We start from the raw sequence: 26,101 nt of genomic DNA on the forward strand, positions 1-26,101 counted from the left end.
GTGAAAATATTCAGTTGAGAGTTCTCGGCCAGGGGCTGATCATAGTTGGGGGTCCTTGACATGAAAAAGTTTTGAAAACCCCTGATCTAGCGCACAGATTTAGAAGAATGATTGCCAGTCTTTTATTCATAGTCCGAGTATCATACGGTTTCTCTCTGGTCTATTGTTGGGCAGCACTTCGCCTTTGAGACAATCGTCAGTCAGAAGCATAACTTTCTGAATGTGTGATGGAGTCCATTGTGCCTGTGTGTGTTCAGTGGTGTAGTGGTGTGTGTGTGTGTGTGTGTGTGTGTGTGTGTGTGTGTGTGTGTGTGTGCGTGTGTGTGTGTGTGTGTGTGTGTGTGTGTGTGTGTGTGTGTGTGTGTGTGTGTGTGTGTGTGCGTAGTCAGTCAGAAGCAGAAGTTTCTGAATGTGTGATGGAGTCCATTGAGCCACTGTGTTCAGTGGTGTAGCCAACGTTTCCAGATAGAGCTCCATTCTGAATTTCCCACTGACACAGCACAACAGACCCCTGCCCTCTGTCCCCTGTCCCAAATTGCACCCTGTTCCCTATATAGTGCACTACTTTTGACCAGAGCCCTATGGGTAAAAGACAGTAGGGGGTAGTGGAATAGGGTGCCGTTTGGGACGCAGTTCTCACGTCTTTCACCCTCTACGTTACCTGTATGTTCCCAATACACCACGGCTCTTCACTCCACTAGGGCTGACCTACCTGAAAAACTGGCACAGACGGTAAGAGATATTCTGATTTCAAATGAGTAATGTTAATGATGTCTAATTTGATTATTACACAACATGAATTACATATTATAACAACGGAAATTTAAACTTTAAGCTACACAGCTGATCTAGTACAAACTTAATTATGGATGATTATCTATAACCCCAGACAATTACAGGCCCAAGAAAATGTTTTCATGTTGTCACAATTCAAACATAATTTTGAGCAGCTCTACTGTTTTTCCGTGTTTACAGAATTCCTATTCAAAACAGAATGAAGTGGCCAGTTCTTGTGACGTGTTCTGTGGGACTGTGGCACGTTGCAATGTCACTGAAAATCTGTGCCTTTAACGTTCAGAGCTTTGGGGAGGCGAAAGCTAACAACAAAAAGATTATGGGAATTCTGATCAAGGTAGGTGTAAGAGACAAGAACTGTGAAGATAGCTAAAACTAAACGCCTAAACTAGACAGCTACAACTAAACAGTTAAACTAGACCGCTACTACTAAACTAGACAGCTACAACTAAACAACTAAACTAAACAGCTACAACTAAACAATTTAACTAAACAGCTACTACTAAACAACTAAACTAGACAGCTTCAACTAAACAACTAAACTAGACAGTGTCACGTCCTGACTATAGAAAACCTGTATTTTCTATGGTAGAGTAGGTCAGGGCGTGACTAGGGGTTTTTGTTCTAGTTTATATTTTCTATGTGGGGTTCTAGGTTTGATTTTCTATGTTGGTGATTTGTATGATTCCCAATTAGAGGCAGCTGGTTATCGTTGTCTCTAATTGGGGATCATACTTAAGTAGCATTTTTCCCACCTGTGGATTATGGGATATTGATTATGACAGCATTTGTCGTCACGGTTCGTTTGGTATTTATTGTTTTGTATTTTGCTTAAGTTTCACTTTGTTCATTAAAATATGTGGAACTCTACGTACGCTGCTCCTTGGTCCGACCATCATTATTACGAACGACGTGACAGAATATCCCATCAACAAAGAACCAAGCAGGTTGCCCGGGAGATAATGGCATCATGGTCTTTGGAGGAGATTAGGGAGAGAACATCCTGGACTTGGGATGACATAATGGCAGGAGACAAGAGCCTGCCATGGAAGCAGGTGGAAGCAGCGAAGGAGGGACAGTGATGAAGTCGGGGAGGAAGGCCACAGAAATCCCAATGATTTTTTGGGGGGGGGCACAGGCAGCCACTGGCTCTTCTCCCAGAGCCAGTCTGGGAGAAGAGGGAGAATTTGGAGGAGAGAGAAATGGGAGAGTTGTTGAGTTGGTGGAGGATACATGGATTTTGCCCAGTTTGGTGCCACCTGAGTCAGCTCCCCGTACTCGTCCTGAAAAGTGTGTTAAAGTTCCTGAACAATTAATGCTGGCTATACGCACCAGGTCTCCAATGCGCCTTCACAGCCCAGTACGTCCTGTGCCATCTCCTCGTACTCACCGTGTGAAGAGTGTCATCGTTCCGGTACAATGTGTGTCGGTTCTACGCACCGTGTCTCCAGTGCTACTCCACAGCCCGGTACGTCCTGTGCCCGCTCCCCGCACTTGCTGTGCGAAGTGTGTTATCGAACCGGTACCGTTGATGCCGGCTATACGCACCAGATCTCCAGTACGTCTCCACAGCCCGGTACGTCCTGTGCCTGCTCATCGCACTCTCCCTCAAGTGAGCTTTCCCAGTCAGGTGCATCCTTTTCCTGATCCTCGCACTCTCCCTCAAGTGCATCTTCCCAGTCAGGCATGTCCTGTGCCTGCTCCTCAAACTTTCCCTGAAGTGATTGTCCCCAGTCCAGTAAGTCCTGTGCCTCCTCCTCGTACTCGCCCTGAAGTGCGTGTCACCAGCCCGGTACCACCAGTGCCGGCCCCACGCACCAGGCTTCCTGCGACGATCCCCAGTCCAGAGCTTCCGGCGACAGTTCCCAGTCCGGAACCTCTGGCGACGTTTCACAGTCCGGAACCTCTGGGACGTTTCACAGTCCGGAACCTCTGGGACGTTTCACAGTCCGGAACCTCTGGAACGTTTCACAGTCCGGAACCTCTGGCGACGTTTCACAGTCCGGAACCTCTGGCAATGTTTCACAGTCCGGAACCTCTGGCGACGTTTCACAGTCCGGAACCTCTGGCGACGTTTCACAGTCCGGAACCTCTGGCGACGTTTCACGGTCCGGAACCTCCGGCGGCGTTTCACGGTCCGGAACCTCTGGGGCGTTTCACAGTCCGGAACCTCTGGCGACGTTTCACGGTCCGGAACCTCCGGCGACGTTTCACGGTCCGGAACCTCCTGAGACGGTCCACGGTCCGGAACCTCCTGAGACGGTCCACGGTCCGGAACCTCCTGAGACGGTCCACGGTCCGGAACCTACTAAGACGGTCCACGGTTTGGAACCTCCTGAGACGGTCTACGGTCCGGAACCTCCTGAGACGGTCTACGGTCCGGAACCTCCTGAGACGGTCAACGGTCTGGAACCTCCTGAGACGGTCAACGGTCCGGAACTTCAAGGTCCATGGCTGGATCCGCAGGATGAGCGGGTACTTCGTCCCGCACCAGAGCCGCCCCCGATGCTCCCGGATGAGCGGGTACTTCGCCCCGCACCAAAGCCGCCTCCGATGCGGGCGGATGATGAACGGGTACTCTGCCCCGCACCAGAGCCTACACGGACACTAGACTAAGGTCGGAGTCTGCACCTTTGGGGGGGGGGGGGTTACTGTCACGTTCTGACTATAGAAAACCTGTATTTTCTATGGTAGAGTAGGTCAGGACGTGACTAGGGTTTTTTGTTCTAGTTTATATTTTCTATGTGGGGTTCTAGGTTTGATTTTCTATGTTGGTGATTTGTATGACTCCCAATTAGAGGCAGCTTGTTATCGTTGTCTCCAATTGGGGATCATACTTAAGTAGCATTTTTCCCACCTGTGGATTATGGGATATTGATTATGTTTAGTTGCCCGTTAGCACAGCATTTGTCGTCACGGTTCGTTTGTTCTTTATTATTTTGTATTTTTTTTAAATGTCACTTTATTCAATAAAATATGTGGAACTCTACGTATGCTGCGCCTTGGTCCGACCATCATTATTACGAACGACGTGACAGACAGCTACTACTAAACAACTAAACTAGTACTAAACAACCACACAGCTACTACTAAACAACTAAACTAGTACTAAACAACCACACAGCTACTACTAAACAACTAAACTAGTACTAAACAACCACACAGCTACTACTAAACAACTAAACTAGTACTAAACAACCACACAGCTACTACTAAACAACTAAACTAGTACTAAACAACCACACAGCTACTACTAAACAACTAGACAGATACTACTAAGCAGCTACTACTAAACAACTAGACAGCTACAACTAAACAGCTACTACTAAACAACTAGACAGCTACTACTAAACAACTAGACAGCTACTACTAAACAACTAGACTGCTACTACTAAACAACTAAACAGCTACAACTAAACAACTAGACTGCTACTACTAAACAACTAGACAGCCTCAACTAAACAACTAGACAGCTACTACTAAACAACTAAACAGCTACTACTAAACAACTAAACAGCTACTACTAAACAACTAAACAGCTACTACTAAACAACTAGACAGCTACTACTAAACAACTAGACAGCCTCAACTAAACAACTAAACAGCTACTACTAAACAACTAGACTGCTACTACTAAACAACTAGACAGCCTCAACTAAACAACTAAACAGCTAAACAACTAGACAGCTACTACTAAACAGCTACTACTAAACAACTAGACAGCTACTACTAAACAACTAGACAGCTACTACTAAACAACTAGACAGCTACTACTAAACAACTAGACAGCTACTACTAAACAACTAGACTGCTACTACTAAACAACTAAACTAGACAGCTACAACTAGACTGCTACTTCTAAACAACCATACAGCTACTGACTGAATAGAACTGCTGACTGAATAGAACATTGAGGGATGTCAGCTGCTGACTGAATAGAACATTGAGGTGTGTCAGCTGCTGACTGAATAGAACATTGAGGTGTGTCAGCTGCTGACTGAATAGAACATTGAGGTGTGTCAGCTGCTGACTGAATAGAACATTGAGGTGTGTCAGATGCTGACTGAATAGAACTTTGAGGTATGTCAGCTGCTGACTGAATAGAACATCGAGGCGTGTCAGCTGCTGACTGAATAGAACTGCTGACTGAATAGAACATTGAGGTATGCCAGCTGCTGACTGAATAGAACATTGAGGTGTGTCAGCTGCTGACTGAATAGAACTGCTGACTGAATAGAACATTGAGGGATGTCAGCTGCTGACTGAATAGAACATTGAGGTGTGTCAGCTGCTGACTGAATAGAACATTGAGGTGTGTCAGCTGCTGACTGAATAGAACATTGAGGTGTGTCAGCTGCTGACCGAATAGAACATTGAGGTGTGTCAGCTGCTGACCGACTAGAACATTGAGGTGTGTCAGCTGCTGACTGACTAGAACATTGAGGTGTGTCAGCTGCTGACTGAATAGAACATCGAGGTATGTCAGATGCTGACTGAATAGAACATTGAGGTATGTCAGATGATGACATGTTGCCTGTACTCCTCTTACCCCTGTCACACCTGGTTACGTCTGCTGTACTGAGTCCAGCCTCACTGTGAAGGGTAAAAGTGGGGACATCAGAGATGGTGTCTGAAAGATGCAGGTCGGCAACACTCTGCTTGGAGATGTTCTCCTCTCCACCCTCCCAGTCAGGTAGAGGTAAAACATCAGATCTGCAGTCTCTCTGAGGAAGACCCTGGTATCTTGGCAGGGCTCTGTGTTCTTCATTATCCTTCTCATCCTCACTGGAGCCATCACTGGAGCTATCAGTGGAGCTATCACTGGAACTATCACTGGAGTTATCAGCTTCAAAATTGTCTTCAATAATCTTGCTTATGCTAATGTCAATATTGATATTACACATTGCACAATCTGCTAAATCTTGTTTGCCTTCTACGCTCAGAGAGATAGCAGGTCTCACATCAACCTTTTCATCTTCCTCTCCCTGTACATGGCTATCCTTCTGCTCGGTTATCTCTCTCTCTGGGTCGACATTCTCGTCTATCTTTAAATGACCCTCAGAGGGACTAGACAGTGTGCTCCCATTTTTGTTTCGCTCTCTCCCTTTCCCTCCATCCTTGTCGTATTCACTTGGAAAGAAGTCAGAGGGGTAATCTGCAAAGCTTTCACCCGCCTCTTGGTGGTCATCCCCTAGGAAGTCCTTAATTTTTGCCTCAAGCGGGTGTTCCACAAAGGTATTGACCATAATAGATTGCAGATTCTGTGTTGCTGCGGGATCAGGACAACCAGAAACAATCTCTGGAGCTCCAGGTTCATCTTGCTCTTCTTCCTCTTCATTCTCCTGGGGAAAATGTGGGGAGAGTAAGTGCACTTCTTTCTTTCCCTCTTCTCTCTGGTTTTCAGTGATAGAGCTTGTCAGGACCTCCAGGTCTGAATCAGATGATTTCTTTTGGTTTTCTTCAGCTGCCGGTCTCTCCTCTTCTTCAATCCCTTCACTTCTATCTGCTGTGGTCTCCATGGTGACGTCTTCAGTAACACCCTCAAAACAACTCACATCACTGTTCTCGTAAGCACCTCGCTCTGTGTTTCTGATGTTAGGGTTTTCCCTATCCTCTTGGGCAAAAGGTTGTCCTGTAGTTACGATATTTTCTATATTCTCTTCGTCGTAGTGAACAACCACAGACCTACCCCCTGGGGAGCCAATGTTCTCTATTCCTGTGTCTTCTTCTTCTCCTGAGGTGATCTCCTCTTCATCTTCCTCCTCCTCTTCCTTGCCCTCCTCTTCCTCCTCCTTGCCCTCCTCCTCCTCTCCCTTTCCCTCTTCCTCCTCCTTGCCCTCCTCTTCCTCCTCCTTGCCCTCCTCCTCCTCTTCCTCCTCCTTGCCCTCCTCTTCCTCCTCCTCCCACTTCTCCTCATCATCAATATGTTGTGTATCCTCTTCAGTCAAACTCACATCATATGTCTTCACTGAGATAGGGTCAGGTACAGTTCCAGTTTCTCCACCAGGCTCTTCCTCTTCCTGTCCTTCATCCACATCTTCCTCTTCCTCTCTCAGCACTGGTAATCTTCCAGAGGACATTTCTGTCTTGGCTTCGTCAAAATCAAGAGGCTCAAAGTCGAACCCTCCTTCAGGGAAAGATGGGAGGGATGTGTCTGCAACAACAACATCAACATGGCAAATAATGACAGAAAACCCAAGCAATAATATATTTCTTGTAACTTTCAGGAAATGATTGTACTAAACGTCAGTGAAGTTGCAGTGCTCTAGCTTCAACCTGCATAATGCTTACCTGAAAATGCATCCGTTAACAAATCAGCAAAGTTCTGTTCCATCTTCCCTAGGTAATAGGTAAAGTCAAACTATATGTCATAAGATTTCTGTGCCTTTTAAGTTAGTCAATTTACCAAGAGACACGTTTCGGCAACATTTGAAAGCATATTTTACAACAAAATTCTTTTGATTTCTGACAGGAAGTGTGTTAGGTTTCTCGTCTGTTATTGCTTCAACTAGCTTCCTGTCAGAATAGGGGATGCAGAAATATATCAAAACACATCGACAAGTAGTGACAGTCAGGACAAAGAGAACAACAAAATAATTACAAAAATATGCAAATTGAAATGTCACAAAACCCAAGTCTGTTGAAGGCTTTGGTTGTTCATAAATAAAGTCACACATAGGAAGATGTTTATGTACTCACCGTAGATTTAGCACATAAGCCGTGCTGTGGTTTTACTTTCTGATGTCTAACACAAGACCCAGCCCTCCCTCCCTCAGAGATGTAGGCTACCACTTCCACCCTGCCTGTGTCTGGCTCTATCAAATTAAGCATTGTCTGTATAGGACAGGCCCTAATTTATACTGAACAAAAATATAAACGCAACATGTAATGTGTTGATCCGATGTTTCGTGAGCTTAAATAAAACATCCCAGAAATGTTCCATGCGCACAAAAAGCTTATTTCTCTCAAATTTTGTGCACAAATTTGTTTACATCACTGTTAGTGAGCATTTCTCCTTTACCAAGATAATCTATGCACCTGACAGCATGACCATTACACAGGTGCACCTTGTGTTGGGGACAATAAAAGGCCTAAACTAAACAGACTAAACAGCCTTTAGTTGAGCTCAAAAGCCTTTATCTTTCGTTGGCTTTTCTACAGAAATATTTGGTGTTCGACTAGGATGCCTTAAAGATCGACCAGTCGATTGGCGACCACTGTGCTTCGTTCATTTTTGTTCTATTATCTATACAATAGGCCATAATTGATTTAGGCCCAATGGGCCTGGCATATTCCCACGTTCAAGGAGCTTTCCGCTTTGATTGGGTTATTTTATCTAAAAACATTTAGACCTACCTATAAAGATTTGTAGAAACAACTCTGCATCTCTGCCTATCCTGGCAAGACTGGCCAAGCGGCTGTTTAGCATCCCCAGTGGCTCTGCAGGTGTGGAGAAAAAGTTATCCGCTGTTGGCTGGTGTCCCCCCTGGCAGAATCCCCCCTCACCTTAGCGTGATCGCACACGCACGCAATTCTTCATTGCTGCGACTTGTTTGCTAGTTGAGATTTCTGTTCACGTTAGGCTGCGTTTCATTTTATTTTTCCTCCCCCCTTCTAATTTCCTTAATTTTGTGACTAGAGTCAAGTTCTTTTTGTGGCACACATCAGAGTCAAATACTTTAAAATAGAACAAACTTCACGTTAGGCAACCGAAATGAATAATGAATGTATGTGTGTTATATTAAACATAGAGGATGGAGTAAAATGTAGGCAAGCAATAAACATTTCAGAACAATAAGACATGGGAGAGATGACGCATTTATATTTATAGACTAATACATTTGAAGCAAATAGACAAACCGAAAACTGCAGACATTACTAGTGCCTCCCCGCGATCACACCGAAAAAAATAAATAAAAATGAAACGCAGCCTAACGTGATCAGAAATCTCAATATGCAAGCAAGTCGAAGCAATGAAGAATTGAGTTCGTGCGCGTTCACGCGAAGGGGGGTGGACAGAATTCTGTCAGGGGGGAGATTTTCAGCACAACACCGGCTCTCCAAGGGCCATCGCATGAGTCTGAAGCCACAGACTGGTCAATCCGTGTTTCTAAATACGAATTCTAAAAACGAATTCAAAGGCACTAATAATTCTCATTTTTCGTTTAATATGTATTTAAGTAAGTCACAGCCTATATGCGCAATTTATAGACCGTAATGATTTAATACAACGAAATGTTGTTTAAATGCTGAGCGCTTTATGTCCCTACCAGCCTATTGTGTCGCAATCGCAAATCCTTCACAATGTATTTATTTGTAGGCTATAGCCTTAAAATAATATAGCCTAAATAATTAATTTGCGTTCCTTCTTAGGCTCCCTGTCTGGCTTCTGACATATATAGGGTGTTTATATGCTGTTTAATATGACATGTAACCTATTTGAAATTATGTTCGCTTCTTAAATTCACATTTTCATGTTTATTCAAATACTTTTCATTCAAATCCACATGGTTTGGTTTCAATACTTAAAAATACAAATTGGTAGGTCCAGTTAGTCACAAAAATAGATGGGTGACGGTTAAATTGTGATTTTAATGAATGGAGCGAATTAGCATTTTTTTACCCCCCTGTGCGCATGAAGCGTTTTTAGTGGAGGCTTGGAGCCGTAGGAAAATACATGAAGCACCATGAGCGATGAGCATGATTTCCAACTGCTCATCTCGGCTCACGAACTCTGGTCACAACTATTCTGTGTTCATTATTAAGGTATTTTTGATATTCAACAATATAACCAAAAGCTGTTTCCCTCCCCTTCCCAGATTCTTGCTCGCTGTGACCTGTGTTTGATCCAGGAGGTTCGAGATGCAAAAGGTGAAGCCATACCTACACTGGTGAAGGATCTTAACAGGTACATAACATGATCTTAACGGGTACATAACATGATCTTAACAGGTACATAACAGGATCTTAACAGGTACATAACAGGATCTTAACAGGTACATAACAGGTACACAACAGGTACATAACAGGATCTTAACAGGTACATAACATGATCTTAACAGGTACATAACATTATCTTAACAGGTACATAACATGATCTTAACAGGTACATAACAGGATCTTAACAGGTACATAACAGGATCTCAACAGGTACATAACAGGATCTTGAAATTGCTTTGTTGACCTTTTTTAAAAATGTGTGTTATGTTTTTAGATATGGATGAGGCAGAGAGAGTGAGTCAGGTTAACATGTTTACTGAAGTAATATGGCAACAATACAGGCTGTATACAGCGGGGTCTACCATTACAGAATAAATCCTTTATAAGATATGTACAGTATGTACAGATGAAGTCTTATCAGGGTTAGGGTTCTAATCGTCACCTGATGTCTGTTTGTCATTCCACCATCAGCTTTGACAAATCGCATGCATACTCCTACGTGGAGAGTAAGAGACTGGGGAAGAAAACCTACAAAGAGCAATATGTCTACATTTACAAGTAAGCCGTTACATTTTTACACAGGCTTTACATTAAACTTTACATTTTAGATAAGAATCTTTAAAACACTGCAGCACTCCTAATTTCTAGTATACTCTCTCTCGTTTGATTAGTTGGTTGGTTGATTGATTAATTGGCTTGAATCATCTCTAGGAAAGATGTGCTGCAGGTCCGAGAGCATTGCCAGTATCCTGATCTAGAGGGAGGAGAGGGGACGAATAACGACACTGAGGTTTTCTCCAGAGAGCCTTTCATTGTCCGGTTTCACTCACCCACTACCTGTGAGAACTTTCCATATATCAATCACTGTCTTAAGTTATAATGTCATATCATCTCATATCATGCAATTTGGAGATAGGAACATGCCATGTGTTAAAGGATTTTAGGATACCTTAGACAGATAGTCCTAGCCTGGTCTCACATCTGTTTGTGCTGTCTTGCCAGCCATGTGACCATATGGGGTTGTCAAGACAACAGTGTTGTTTTCGTGTCTACCTAAAGCGAGACCGATTCAAGACCTAAACCGGGGGGGGGGGGGGGGGGGGGTGAGACCGATTCAAGACCGGAGGGGGGTGAGACCGATTCAAGACCGGAGGGGGGCGAGACCGATTCAAGACCTAGACCGGAGGGGGGCGAGACCGATTCAAGACCTAGACCGGAGGGGGGTGAGACCGATTCAAGACCTAGACCGGAGGGGGGCGAGACCGATTCAAGACCTAGACCGGAGGGGGGTGAGACGATTCAAGACCTAGACTGGAGGGGGGCGAGACCGATTCAAGACCTAGACCGGAGGGGGGTGAGACCGATTCAAGACCTAGACCGGAGGGGGGCGAGACCGATTCAAGACCTAGACCGGAGGGGGGCGAGACCGATTCAAGACCTAGACCGGAGGGGGGCGAGACCGATTCAAGACCTAGACACCTTGAACGGAAAAATGTGAGTTCAACTCAAGATCATGAATGTAATTTTGTCAAATCGACCCAATAACAAGACTTCAACAAGTCCAGGATTTCCAAGTTCATATTTCAGAAGAACATATGGATTCTTCAGACATACAGAATGGTGAAAATAATTTAGTTCTGAACTGATTTCCCTAGTTAAATAAAAAAACAATTATATCGGTCTGATGTGTTTTACAAAAAGTGCACTCCTATATGGTGCACTAGTGCACTGGTATTATGGGCGCTGTCTTTACAGCATCACGAGCCCGTTACACACATCCTTGGATGTGTCACACTTGTCGCTTTTGGTGATAGTGTGATAGTGATGGTGTTAGGCTACCATAGGGTTGTGTGAACAGTGTGGTTGTGGTTGTTGCTTTGGGTATTTTATTAGGATCCCCCATTAGCTGCTGATAGTGTGATAGTGATGGTGTTAGGCTACCATAGGGTTGTGTGAACAGTGTGGTTGTGGTTGTTGCTTTGGGTATTTTATTAGGATCCCCATTAGCTGTTGCAACAAAAAAGCAGCAGCTTCCTGGGGTCCACACAGAACATGAAACATGACATAATACAGAACATTAATAGACAACAAAAGCTTAAGGACAGAACTACATCAGTTTAAAAAGACATACATATCAAAACATACATACATACTATCTAGGTCAAATAGGAGAGAGGCGTTGTGCCATGAGGTGTTGCTTTATCTGTTTTTTGAAACCAGGTTTGCTGTTCATTTGAGCCATATGAGATGGACGGGAGTTCCATGCAATAATGGCTCTATATAATACTGTATCATGACACAAGGTGAGACCCAGATGCAGACACAGGAGGCAGATGGTTGGAGTCTTACAATGTTTATTAATCCAAAAAGGGGTAGACAAGACAATGGTCATGGACAGGAAAATAGGTCAAAACCAGATCAGAGTCCAGGAGGTACAGAGTGGCAGACAGGCTCGTGGTCAAGGCAGACAGAATGGTCAGGCAGGCGGGTGCAGAGTCCAGAAACAGGCACGGGTCAAAACCGGGAGGGCTATAAAAAGGAGAATAGGAAAAACGCTGGTTGACTTGGAAAAACATACAAGATGAACTGGCACAGAGAGACAGGAAACACAGGGATAAATACACTGGGGAAAAATCAGCGACATCTGGAGGGGGTGGAGACAATCACAAGGACAGGTGAAAACAGATCAGGGCGTAACAATATTGTAGCTTTCTTTAATTTAATCTGGATTTATGGACTGTGTTGTTGGACTATGGGGACTGTGTTGTTGGACTATGGGGACTGTGTTGTTGGACTATGGGGACTGTGTTGTTGGACTATGGGAACTATGTTGTTGGACTATGGGGACTATGTTGTTGGACTATGGGGACTGTGTTGTTGGACTATGGGGACTGTGTTGTTGGACTATGGGGACTATGCTGTTGGACTATGGGGACTGTGTTGTTGGACTATGGGGACTGTGTTGTTGGACTTTGGGGACTGTGCTGTTGGACTATGGGGACTATGTTGTTGGTAGCATTATCCCTGTGTTTGAGTGGCAGCTCGAAGCTCGGCTCAGCCTCAGGCCGGTTTGACTCAGTTGGGTGCATTAAGTGATTATATGTTTCAGTTATTTTCATGATTTTTCAAAATTTGGTACAACGTGTTGGAAGGTCCAATAGCCACGGTTCGCCACTGCCCAAACATGTCTATTTATAAAGACTGTTACAATTCTCCCGGTGGGGGGGGGGGGGGGTGTATCTCCTTATTAATAGTGAGTGAGCAACTTTCAAACAATTCCCCCTCCACTCTTCCCTACCAGCCAGATGAGCTGAGTGGAGCGAGGAGCAGAGAGTGCCCAATTTGACTGGAGCCCACTCCAGTAGCGCTTACCTCAGGAGCTCAGGGCATGCCTGCACCAGCATGCAATTGTAGTCTAATTGTGAGCTGATGATAGCCCCTTGCTTTAGCTACTGTCATAGAGTTCGCTAAATATTTTCATGAAGAAACTGTTTTTTGTTTTTTAAACACAGGTGCTAAATCAAGGTGACTTAAAAAGATGAGGTCCAAGAGCAAGAGAAGGAGTGTGGTGATGTAGTGTCCACTGTTAATGTGTAAGGCTTGGATGCCACCTGCTGGTATGGTGCTAAACTGTTAGGTTACAGACCGGATGCCGTTGTTCTATCCGTGGGAAATGACAGTTGTTACATGCTGGCTACATGAAACATCCACAACTAAATCATTGTGGAATCTGAAAAGACGTCTCAAAAGTATGCTGGTGTACTTTACTACGTGCACATGCTGGAATAAAGGAATGAGGTGGGTAGATAACTACGTGTGTTATTGTAGAGAGGTGTTTATAAGCTAAAAATCTGATCTCTTAAACTTTTCGTTCATTTTCGTTATTATCTATACAATAGGCCATAATTGATTTTGAAACAATAGGCCTGGCATATTCCCACGTTCAAGGAGCTTTCCATTTGATCTGCCCAGCCTGGCAGGAGTGGCCAAGGGGGTGTTTCGCATCCCTAGTGTATCTGCAAGTGTGTAGAGGAAATTCTCCGCTGCTGGCCGGTGTTGTGCCGAAAATATCCCCCTGCTGGAATTCCCCCCTTCTATTTTGAGTCCAATACTTTCTGTGGCACAAAGTGTCAAATACTTTCCATAGAACAAACTTCGCGTCAGGATAGGCATCGGAAATGAATAATGAATGTATGGGTGTTATATTAAACAGTGGGAGTAAAATGTTGGCAGGCAAGGGCGCCATACAAGCTAGAACCGCCATATACACTTGAAACAAATATCCAAACCGAAAACTGCAGACACAAATGCTTTCCGCTACTAAGATCAGTGAAATGTAGGCTAAACTGACAACGGAGTGAATTGCAGAAATCTCAACTAGCAAGCAAGTCGCAGCAATGAAGAACGCAAAAGGGCACAACACCTGTTCTCCTTGCACCGTCGCATGAGCCCGAAGTCACAGACTGCCCAAACTCGTGTTTCTAAAAATGAATTCAAGATGAAGGATAAAAGAAACCGCACACTGTTCTTGATAGTATAACTGATATTTAATAAGCTTACGTATCGGCCTCAGTCAGAGCTTTTGTGAGTTTATTTTTAAATTAGCACCCTTAAAGTAGACCTAGCCCCACCCACATCCGTTCCACGCGTCGAATGGGGTTGCAGGCGAAGGAAAAACAAATAAGTGCTACCAAATATAACAATATGCATTTTATAAATATTCAAATAAAGTGTGTAAATACGATGTATTAAACACGTCTGTAAAACCACAATGAGGACATAGACCTACCGAGCAAGTTTTCATTAATCATTGGGTACGAAAAACATCAGGGTAATCTTAAATAGAGGCAACATTCATGTTCAAATTCACAACATAACATACATAGGCATTTCAGCATTAAGTCCTTTAGGAAATAATGTCTGGAGGGTGAAAATCCCAAAACATTCTCTTTTACTCAAGAGTGTTATTAATATCACCTCGCCTGTCTGATATCTTAACTTTCTCAATGCCACAAAATCTAAAGGTGGAAATGTCATGCTTCAGGTCATTAAAATGTACTGCGACTGGATAATCCCTGTCGTTTCTCCTGATTTAACTTTTATGTTCACTAATTCTCTGTTTGAGCGAACGAGAGGTTTTACCTACATAGCACAGCCCACATGGACAATTAATAATGTAAATAACATGGGTGGTGGAACACGTAATAACGTCATTTATTTGGAAGCGTTTTCCTGTATGTGGGTGGCAGACATATTCACACTTCATCATATTGTTGCACTGTGCGCATCCTCTGCGTTTAAAGCTACCATTTGGAAGAGGGCGTAAAAGAGCCTGATACTATCAAGAGCAGTGTGCGGTTTCTTTTTTCCTTCATCTTATTCTACTGTTACCATGCACCTGCAAAAAAAGATTGCTCAGATGTGCGAGTGCCTTTCAAAAGGCACTAATAAGTCATTTTTGGTTTAATTTGTAGGCTATTTAATTCTAAGTAAGTTACAGCCTATACGCGCAATGTATAGACTATAATTATTTAATACAACGAAATGTTGTTTAAATGCTGCGCGCTTTATGTCTCCACCAGCCAATTATGTCGAGCTCGCAAATACTTCACAATGTATTCATTTGTAGGCTATAGCCTTGAACTAATTGAAATAATATAGCCTAAATAATTCATTTCCGTTCCTTCTTAGGCTCCCTGTCTGGCTCCTGACCTATCTAGAGTGTTTATTTAATGTATCCTTTATTTAACTAGGCAAGCCAGTTAAGAACACATTCGTATTTACAATGACGGCCTACCAGAAGGTAATTGGCATCCTGCGGGGACGGGGGTTGGGATTAAAAATGAAAAATCAAATAAAAATATAGGACAAAACACACATCATGATAAGAGAGACACCACAACACTACATCAAGAGAGACTTGCATGGCAGCAACATATGACAACACAGCATGTTAGCAACACAACATGACAACAACACGGTAGCAGCACAACATGGTAGCAGCACAAAACATGGCACAGACAACAGCACAAAGAGTAAGAAGGTAGAGACAACAATACATCACGCGAAGCAACCACAACTGTCAGTAAGAGTATCCATGAGTGAGTCACAGAATGAAGAGATTGAGATAAAACTGTACAGTTTGAGTGTTTGTTGCAGTTTATCCCCACCGCTAGCTGCAGCGAACTGAAAAGAGGAGCGACCCAGAGATTTGTGTGCTTTGGGGACCTTTAACCGAATGTGACTGGTAGAACGGCTGTTTACAATGACATGTAGCCTATTTGAAATGGTGTACGCTTCATACATTCACCTTTTCATGTCTATTCAAATCATTTTAATTCAAATCCATATGGTTTAGTTTCAATACTTAAATACCAAATGGTAGATCCAGGTAGTCACAAAAAATAGATGGGTTTTGGTTAAATTTAAATTGCGATTTTAAATGAATGGAGCGAAATTGTAACGGGATTTTTTTTTTAGTATGGAGCCGTTTTTAACAGAGCCGTAGTAAAGGACATGGAGCGGTGCGCGTGAGTGATGAGCTGTATTTCCAACCACTCAACTCCGCTGAGCTGCCAGCGAGAGAGACAAAGTTTTGAAGTAAAGAACAGTAATGTTATGAGTAAAGTAGGAGGCCCAGGTTTCAATAGGCGTTAAGATATTGTTTCATGAATGTGTCTATATTGGGCTCCCGAATGGCGCAGCGGTCTAAGGCACTACATCTCAGTGCTAGAGGCATCACTACAGACCTTGGTTTGATCCCGGGCTGTATTACAACCGGCTGTGATCGATCGGGAGTCCCATAGAGCAGCGCACAATTGGCCCAGCATCGTCAGGGGAGGGTTTAGCTGGGGTAGGCCTTCATTGTAAATAAGAATTTGTTCTTAACTGACTTGCCTAGTTAAATAAAAAACATATATTTGGCCTGGTGAAGCAGTTTTATGCGCTGACTGAATGAAAGCTGATAATTACTGTATGAGGTTTTTACTCCTTCTACTTCACCAGCTGTCACCTGCAGCTCTATGGTGAGAAACATCTCAGTTCCAGGGGGGGGGGGGGGACCCTATACTATCCTGGAGCTTGAGTACAGGTCATTACAAGGCTGCTTCCTACCATTCTACGACAGCTGCTGGGGGCTGACACAGGCTGTCGTAGTCCGTGTTGGGGTCAAACGACATTAGGAGGGCTAGCTCGGAACTGCTGAAAATTGATTTTAAAAGAACAGATTCTAGGTCTGAAAGATATATTTTTTAAAGCGGCCAATTATTGCAGGCCCGATAACATCGCTGTGCCGCTGCTGTGAAATACTCATCAAGCTACTGGCATTACACGCCTAAGTCTACTGTAGCGTTGTTGACATAACCTCTATAAATAACACCTTCTGGAAACAGAACGTGGTCTACAGAAATGATGGAGTCCATCCAAATCATCTTGGCTCCTGGACCCTGTCCGCGCATTTCAAGGCTGCGTTGAGACAATGACTTACCAGTGAACCAAAACCCTGCTGAGATGATCCCTACCATTGTGTCGCTGAGTTGTCATAGTGCTGCTATGGGTCGTTGGCAATAATGTAAGCAACCTAATTTATGTCCCCTCTTAACTCCCCGGAATACCTCTGTTAATCCTACAGATATTGTATGCAGTAATCTTGCGCCTATGAACCTGAGTTATACTGTTAGCACTGAGGCGGTGGGCCCTATTAGGAGGTCCACTGTGTGCAGCTCACCCTGCACTATCAGCTCAAACAAAAATAACACTGTCATATCTACCTCTGATAAGTCTCCCTGTAAAGCGATTAAAAACAATCAAGAATCCCAGAAAAGTGCTAAAAAATAGCACGCTTATTTAACTAGGCAAGTCAGTTAAAGAACAAATTCTTATTTACAATGACGGTCTACCGGGGAACAGCCTTGTTCAGGGGCAACACGACAGGTTACCGGGGGGCTAGAGAGACCGGGCAGGCACCGTGTTATGCTGTGGAGCGCACGGTGTCCCCAGTGCGGGTGCACAGCCCGGTGCGGTACATTCCAGCTCCGCGTATCGGCCGGGCTAGAGTGGGCATCGAGCCAAGTGCCATGAAGCCGGCTCTACGCATCTGGTCTCCAGTGCGTCTCCTTGGGCCGGCTTACATGGCACCAGCCTTGCGCACGGTGTCCCCGGTTCGCCTGCATAGCCCAGTGCGGGCTATTCCACCTCGCCGCACTGGCAGGGCGACCGGGACCATTCAACCGGGTAAGGTTGGGCAGGCTCGGTGCTCAAGAGCTCCAGTGCGCCTGCACGGCCCGGTCTATCCGTCACCACCTCCACACCCCAGCCCCCCGGTGGCAGCTCCCCGTACCAGGCTGTCTCTCCGGCCCATCCGTCCAGAGCCTTCCTCTCCAGCGCTGCCGGAGTCTCCCGCCTGTCCGGCGCTACCAGAGCCTTCCTCCTCTCCAGCGCTGCCGGAGTCTCCCGTCTGTCCGGCGCCTCTGCCGGAGCCTCCCGCCTGTCCGGCGCCGCTGCCGGAGCCTCCCGCCTGTCCGGCGCCTCTGCCGGAGCCTCCCGCCTGTCCGGCGCCTCTGCCGGAGCCTCCCGCCTGTCCGGCGCCGCTGCCGGAGCCTCCCGCCTGTCCGGCGCCGCTGCCGGAGCCTCCCGCCTGTCCGGCGCCTCTGCCGGAGCCTCCCGCCTGTCCGGCGCCTCTGCCGGAGCCTCCCGCCTGTCCGGCGCCGCTGCCGGAGCCTCCCGCCTGTCCGGCGCCGCTGCCGGAGCCTCCCGCCTGTCCGGCGCCTCTGCCGGAGCCTCCCGCCTGTCCGGCGCCTCTGCCGGAGCCGCCCGTCTGCCCAGCGCCGCCAGTGCCGCCCGTCTGCCCAGCGCCGCCAGTGCCGCCCGTCTGCCCAGCGCCGCCAGTGCCGCCCGTCTGCCCAGCGCCGCCAATGCCGCCCGTCTGCCAGGAGCCGCCAATGCCGCCCGTCTGCCAGGAGCCGCCAGTGCCGCCCGTCAGCCAGGGGCCGCCAGTGCCGCCCGTCAGCCAGGGGCCGCCAGTGCCGCCCGTCAGTCAGGGGCCGCCAGTGCCGCCCGTCAACCAGGGGCCGCCAGTGCCGCCCGTCAGCCAGGGGCCGCCAGTGCCGCCAGTCAGCCAGGGGCCGCCAGTGCCGCCAGTCAACCAGGGGCCGCCAGTGCCGCCTGTCAGCCAGGTGCCGCCAGTCAGCCAGGGGCCGCTAGAGCCCCTCCGCCCGGAGCAGCTGCCCCTCCGTCCCGAGCAGCTGCCCCTCTGTCCCGAACTGCTGCCGCCCCTCTGTCCCAAGCTGCTGCCGCCCCTCTGTCCCGAGCTGCTGCCGCCCCTCGGTCCCGAGCAGCTGCCGCCCCTCTGTCCCGAGCTGCTGCCGCCCCTCTGTCCCGAGCAGCTGCCGCCCCTCTGTCCCGAGCAGCTGCTTCACCTCTGTCCCGAGCTGCCCCTCTGTCCCAAGCAGCCCCTCTGTCCAGTGGGGTCATTGAGAGGGGTGGGCATGGGGAGTAAGCCACGGAGGCGGACAATACGGCGGACTAAGACAATGGCGAAGTGGGGTCCGCGTCCCGCGCCAGAGCCGCCACCGCGGACAGACGCCCACCCAGACCCTCCCCTATAGGTCAAGGTTTTGCGGCCGGAGTCCGCACCTTTGGGGGGGGGTACTGTCACGTTCTGACCTCTATTTCCTTTGTTTTGCATTTATTTAGTATGGTCAGGGCGTGAGTTGGGTGGGTAGTCTATGTTTGTTTTTCTATGTTTTGGGTCAGTTCTATGTTTTCGGCCTAGTATGGTTCTCAATCAGAGGCAGGTGTCATTAGTTGTCTCTGATTGAGAATCATACTTAGGTAGCCTGGGTTTCACTGTTTGTTTGTGGGTGATTGTTCCTGTTTTTGTGTTTTGCACCAGACAGGGCTGTTTTGAGTTCTCACGTTTCTTGTTTTGTTTTCGTTAGTTTGTTCATGTATAGTTTCGTCAATAAATACAATGAACAACCACCACGCTGCGCTTTGGTCCGCCTTTACTTCACAAGAGGAGAACCGTTACAATAACATTCATATACGGACTATCTCTTAAACTCACTTAGATAATACAGTACATTTGATGATACAGTGGTAGCAAAACATGATTTCAACATCTTCAGGTGAGACAGGAATGCCAATGGTGGAGGTGTTGCCATTTATGTTCAGAGTCATATTCCTGTCAAGCTTAGAGAGGATCTCATGTCAAATGCTGTTGAAGTAATATGGTAACAGGTTCACCTGCCTCACCTAAAGCCCATTTTTGTAGGAGGCTGCTATAGACCAAGTGCTAACAGTCAGTATCTGGATAATAAACTCAGCAAAAAAATAAACGTCCTCTCACTGTCAACTGCGTTTATTTCGGCAAACTTAACATGTGTAAATATTTGTATGAACATAACAAGATTCAACAACTGAGACATAAACTGAACAAGTTCCACAGACATGTGATTAACAGAAATGGAATAATGTGTCCCTGAACAAAAGGGGGGTCAAAATCCAAAGTAACAGTCAGTATCTGGTGTGGCCACCAGCTGCATTAAGTACTGCAGTGCATCTCCTCCTCATGGACTGCAACAGATTTGCCAGTTCTTACTGTGAGATGTTACCCCACTCTTCCACCAAGGCACCTGCAAGTTCTCAGACATTTCTGTGGGGAATGGCCATAGCCCTCACCCTCCGATCCAACAGGTCCCAGACGTGCTCAATGGGATTGAGATCGGGCTCTTCGCTGGCCATGGCATAACAGACATTCCTTTCTTGCAGGAAATCGCGCACAGAAAGAGCAGTATGGCTGGTGGCATTGTCATGCTGGAGGGTCATGTCAGGATGAGCCTGCAGGAAGGATACCACATGACGGAGGAGGATGTCTTCCCTGTAACGCACAGCATTGAGATTGCCTGCAATGACAACAAGCTCAGTCCGATGATGCTGTGACACACCGCCCCAGACCATGACGGACCTTCCACCTCCAAATCGATCCCGCTCCAGACTACAGGCCTTGGTGTAAAGCTCATTCCTTCGACGATAAACGCGAATCCGACCATCATCCCTGGTGAGACAAATCCGCGACTCGTCAGTGAAGAGCACTTTTTGTGAGCCCTGTCTGGTCCAGCGACGGTGGGTTTGTGCCCATAGGCGACATTGTTGGTGAGGACCTGCCTACAAGCCCTCATTCCAGCCTCTCTCAGCCTATTGCGGACAGTCTGAGCACTGCATGTTCATTAATTGTTTATGGTCCATTGAACAAGCATGGGAAACAGTGTTTAAACCCTTTACAATGAAGATCTGTGAAGTTATTTTGATTTTTACGAATTATCTTTGAAAGACAGGATCCTGAAAAAGGGAAGTTTCTTTTTTTTCTGAGTTTGTGTGAAATGCTTGATAATTTATGTGACATCAACAGAGAGGTATATTTTATGAGTGACCTGAATATTGACTGGCTTTCATCAAGCTGCCCACTCAGGAAAAAGTTTCAAACTGTAACCAGTAACCTGTAACCTAGTTCAGGTTATCAGTCAACCTACCAGGATATTTACAAACAGCACAGGAATGAAATCATCAACATGTATTGATCTCTTCTTTACTAACGCTGCAGAAAGGTGCTATAAAGCCGAATCCAGATCCATAGGATGTAGTGATCGCAATACAGTAGCCACATCTAGGAAAACCAAAGTTCCAAAGGCTGGGCCTAATATAGTGTATAAGAGGTCAGGCTGGGCCTAATATAGTGTATAAGAGGTCATACAATATGTTTTGTAGTGATTCCTATTTTGAAGATCTGTGGTGTATAATGAGGAGCAACCAGACGCTGAACTAACGCTAAACATTCACCCATTAAGAAAATGACTGTAAAAACGGTTAAATCGCTGAGGATGAATGAGGAATTGAAAAATTGTATGGTTGAGAGGGATGGGGCAAAAGGAATGGCAAATAAGTCTGGCTGCACAGCCGTTTGGCAAACGTACTGTAAATTGAGAAAATAATGTGACTAAACCCAACAACAACAAGAATAAAACTGTACTATAAAACAAGATACATGATATAAAGAATGATGGTAAAAAGCTTTGGAGCACCTTAAATGAAACTTTGGGCAAAAAGGCAAACTCGGCTCCATCATTCATTGAATCAGATGGCTCATTTGTCACAAAACCCACTGATATTGCCAACTACTTTAATTATTTTTTTAATTGGCAAGATTAGCAAATTTAGACATGGCATCACAGCACATAACATGACAGCCACAAATTCTGAACCTTCATATCTAAGCATTACTCACCAAATTATGGGGAAAAAAACGTAATTTTGCAATTCGTGAAGTGAGTGTGTAAGATGTGAAAGAATTGTTGTCTATCAACAATGACAAGCCACCTGGGTCTGACAACTTGGATGAAAAATTACTGAGGATGATAGTGGATGATATTGAGGATGATAGTGGATGATATTGAGGATGATAGTGGACGATATTGAGGATGATAGTGGATGATATTGAGGATGATAGTGGATGATATTGAGGATGATAGTGGACGATAGTGAATGATATTGAGGATGATAGTGGATGATATTGAGGATGATAGTGGATGATAGTGGATGACAGTGGACGATATTGAGGATGATAGTGGATGATATTGAGGATGATAGCAGATAATATTGCCACTCCTATTAGCCATCTCTTCAATCTAAGCCTACTAGAAAGTGTGTACCCTCAGGCCTGGAGGGAAGTAAAAGTCATTCCACTACCCAAGAATAGAAAAGCACACTTTACTGGCTCAAACAGCCGATCAATCTAACACGACTCAGGATAAGACCCAGATGCAGACACAGGAAGCAGACAGTTTGAATCTCAGATGTTTATTACAAAACAGGGGACAGGCAAACAGCAGGTCAAGGGTCAGTAATCCAAGGCAGAGTCAATATGGGACAGAACGGCCTGCAGGCTCAAGGCAGAACTGGGACGACTAGAAAACAGAAACTAGAGATACTGGAAAACGGGAAAACACGCTGGTAAGATTTGACAAGATGAACTGGCAACAAACCAACAGAAAAGGCAGGTATAAGTACACAGGGGATAATGGAGGAAGGTGGGAGAAACCTGGTGGTGGGTGGAGACAAGCACAAGACAGGTGAAACAGATCAGGGTGTGACACAATCAGCCTGTTACCAACCCTTAGTAAACTTTTGGGGAAAATGGTGTTTGACCAGATATTTCACAGTAAACAAATTAACAACAGGTTTTCAGCATGCTAATAGGGAAGGAGAGACATTTGAGAGAAATTGATAATAAAAATATTGTGGGAGCTGTTTTGTTAGACTTCAGTGCAGCTTTTGACATTATCGATTATAATCTGCTGCTGGAAAAACTGATGTGTTATGGCTTTACATCCCCTGCTATATTGTGGATTGAGAGTTACCTGTCTAACAGAACACAGAGGGTGTTCTTTAATGGAAGCCTCGCCAACATAATCCAAGTAGAGTCAGGCATACCCCAGGGCAGCTGTTTAGGCCCCTTTTACTTTTTTTCAGTCTTTACTAATGACATGCCACTGGCTCTGAGTTAAGTGTCTATGTATGTTTTTTAGCCTTTATGCATGTTTTTTTAAGCATTTTCTTAATGCTGATGACTCAACACTAAACACGTCAGCTACCACAGCAAGTGAAATCACTGCAACACTTAACAAAGAGCTGCAGTCAGATTCAGAATGGGTGGCAAGAAATAAGTCAGTACTCAATATTTCAAAAACTTAAAGCATTGTATTTGGGACAAATGATTCACTAAATCTTGTAATGAATCATGTGGAAATTGAGGTAGTTGAGGTCAACTGTCATGGTCAAAACCTATTGATGCAACAGTAGCTAAGCTGGGGTCTTTCCATAATAAAGCGCTGTTTTGTCACACCTGGACTACTGTTCAGTCGTGGGGTCAGGTGCCACAAAGAGGGACTTAGGAAAATTACAATTGGCCCTGAACATGGCAGCACAGCGGGCCCTTAAAATATACAGAGAGAGCTAACATTAATAACATGCATGTCAATCTCTTCTGGCTCAAAGTAGAGGAGGGATTGACTTCATCACTACTTGTATTTGTTAGAGGTATTGACATGTTGAATGCACCGAGCTGTCTGTTTAGACTATTAGCACAAAGCTCAGACACCCATGCATACCCCACAAGACATGCCACCAAAGGTCTCTTCCAAGTCCAGAACAGACTATGGGAGGCACACAGTACTACATAGAGACATGACTACATGTAACTCTATTCCACATCAAATAACTTGTGCAAGCAGTAAAATTAGATTTTTTTTTAAAAACTGATAAAAAATCTTCAGACTGTGAAGAGACACACACACACACACACACATGATAACATACACACTATACAACATGTACACATGCATTTTGTGTTGTAGATATGTAGTAGTAGAGTAGTGGCCTGAGGGAACACACTTAATGTGTTGCGAAATCGGTTGTGAAATGTAATGTAATGGGGATCCATAATAAATACAAATATTCCGCTGGTCTTGGGAGGAAATGATAAGTCCTCACTGTCCGAGACCGAGTCAAGACTGAGTAAAAATATATCCGACACCGAGACAAGATCATGACACTCAACATGTGGTCTCGAGACCAGACTCGACAACACTGTCAGAAATAGATCTGGGACAAGATACTCCTATCAAACTCCCAAAATGATAAATGATATAAGAGGAATTTCTTTTAAATCTGTCCTTCTGCAGTGGTGAAGGATTTTGTCTTGGTGGGCCAACACACCTGTCCCAAAACGGCAATGAAAGAGATCGATGAACTCTACACTGTTTTCAATGGGATCTGCAAGAAGTGGAAGACTGAGGTTAGTTGGTTTAAATCATTGATATCAAATAATATTTACTAGAAGCTCCCCATATTTCTAGCATCTTATTCCTTCCTCTTTCTCTTGATAATAACTAACTATTTTGTGTTTATTTGTTTGATACTGGTCATCTGTCTTCCTCTAGAATGTGGTGATCTTAGGGGACCTGAACGCAGCCTGCAGCTACATCACCATCAAGGGTTTTAGAGCTGTGCGTTTGAGAAGCGACCCCAAGTTCCGCTGGCTGATTGGAGATGAACAGGACACAACCGTTCGGCAGAAGACACACTGCGCTTACGACAGGTCAGCGACTCATACCACAGAATCATTGTAGAAGACTTGGATGTGTGCTGGTACATGTGTTCTGTATGTTTATCTGTGCGTGAAGCTTCTTCTTGCTGTAATCATGATATGTCTCCTCTCTCTCTATACGTCATACTCCAGGATAGTTATTCATGGCAGAGAGATGATCTCTGGGATAGTTCCAGATTCAGCTAAACCCTTCAACTTTAAAGAGGAGTTCCACCTTACTGAAGAAGAGGTAACTTAACTTCTCAGACATTTTAAATCAGTTGATATGTATAATATGAGTTTAAATTAACCTGTATTCTTTTTTGATTGACCGATTTTGATTATGTGTTTGTTTACATTTAGGCCTTGGAAGTCAGCGACCACTTCCCAGTAGAAGTTGACCTGAAGCCCATACATCGTTATCTCCTGCGCCATGAACTTTAGACCCCACAGCACCATCAACATTACCAACAACCAATGCAATCATGTTTTTACTCCCAATTATTTCAGTTGTATTTATTTATTTCAATTTATTTTACGTACTTAAATTAAATTATTTTTAGAGTTTAGAAGAAAAATTTGAGTGATTTTTGTTGGAATTTATACTGTACCAAACTGTATATACTATTAAGGAAAATAAACAAACTGTGTCTTTGTCTGCACAGAGACTAATAAACTTAATATATTGGATATCTAAATATTGTGATGTAGAATTAATTCTACTTTGGATTAATCCCTAACTCAGACTAACATAAGGAAATCAGTCAATTTAAATAAATGTATTAGGCCCGTATCTATGGATTTCACATGACTGCAGGGGCGCAGCCGTGGGTGGGCCTGGGAGGGCATAGGCCCACCCACTGGGGAGCCTGGCCCAGCCAATCAGAATGAGTTTTTCTCCACAAAAGGGCTTTATTACAGACAGAAATACTCCTCGGTGGCTGGTCTCAGAAGATCCCGCATGTAAAGAAGCCGGATGTGGAGGTCCTGGGCTGGTTTATGGTAGAGAAATGAACATTCAATTCTCAGTTAACAGTTCTGGTGGACATTCCTACAGTCAGCATGGCAATTGCACACTTCCTCAAAACTTGAGACATCTTTGACATTGTGTTGTGTGACAAAACTGCACATTTTTAGAGTGGCCTTTTATTGTCCCCAACACAAGGTGCACCTGTGTAATGGTCATGCTGTCAGGTGCATAGATTATCTTGGTAAAGGAGAAAT

General features: G+C 45.0%; 1 protein-coding gene and 1 long non-coding RNA gene across 3 annotated transcripts; one reads left to right on the forward strand and one right to left on the reverse strand.

Moving 5' to 3' along the window:
* The first annotated feature begins 681 nt into the window (after positions 1-681).
* LOC139417413 (deoxyribonuclease I-like 1-like) lies at positions 682-25,441 on the forward strand. 2 transcript variants are annotated; one of them, XM_071166688.1, is made up of 9 exons: positions 682-732; positions 951-1,132; positions 9,615-9,703; positions 10,207-10,293; positions 10,447-10,574; positions 24,474-24,586; positions 24,732-24,889; positions 25,031-25,127; positions 25,241-25,441. In XM_071166688.1, the coding sequence occupies exons 2-9, from the start codon at positions 995-997 to the stop codon at positions 25,319-25,321; spliced, it is 891 nt and encodes a 296-aa protein (XP_071022789.1). In that variant the 5' UTR covers positions 682-732; positions 951-994; the 3' UTR covers positions 25,322-25,441. The 2 variants fall into 2 exon arrangements, with proteins under 2 accessions (XP_071022789.1, XP_071022788.1); XM_071166687.1 differs by having other exon boundaries at positions 688-732; positions 976-1,132.
* Positions 6,711-7,518, reverse strand: LOC139417414 (uncharacterized). The gene is made up of 3 exons (XR_011635182.1): positions 7,495-7,518; positions 7,087-7,134; positions 6,711-6,949 (listed from the first exon to the last, which is right to left on the reverse strand). It is a non-coding gene; the product is annotated as an uncharacterized lncRNA (long non-coding RNA).
* Positions 25,442-26,101: the final 660 nt, after the last annotated feature.

Source organism: Oncorhynchus clarkii, chromosome 9 (assembly GCF_045791955.1).
Source record: "Oncorhynchus clarkii lewisi isolate Uvic-CL-2024 chromosome 9, UVic_Ocla_1.0, whole genome shotgun sequence".
NCBI classification, from domain to species: domain Eukaryota; kingdom Metazoa; phylum Chordata; class Actinopteri; order Salmoniformes; family Salmonidae; genus Oncorhynchus; species Oncorhynchus clarkii.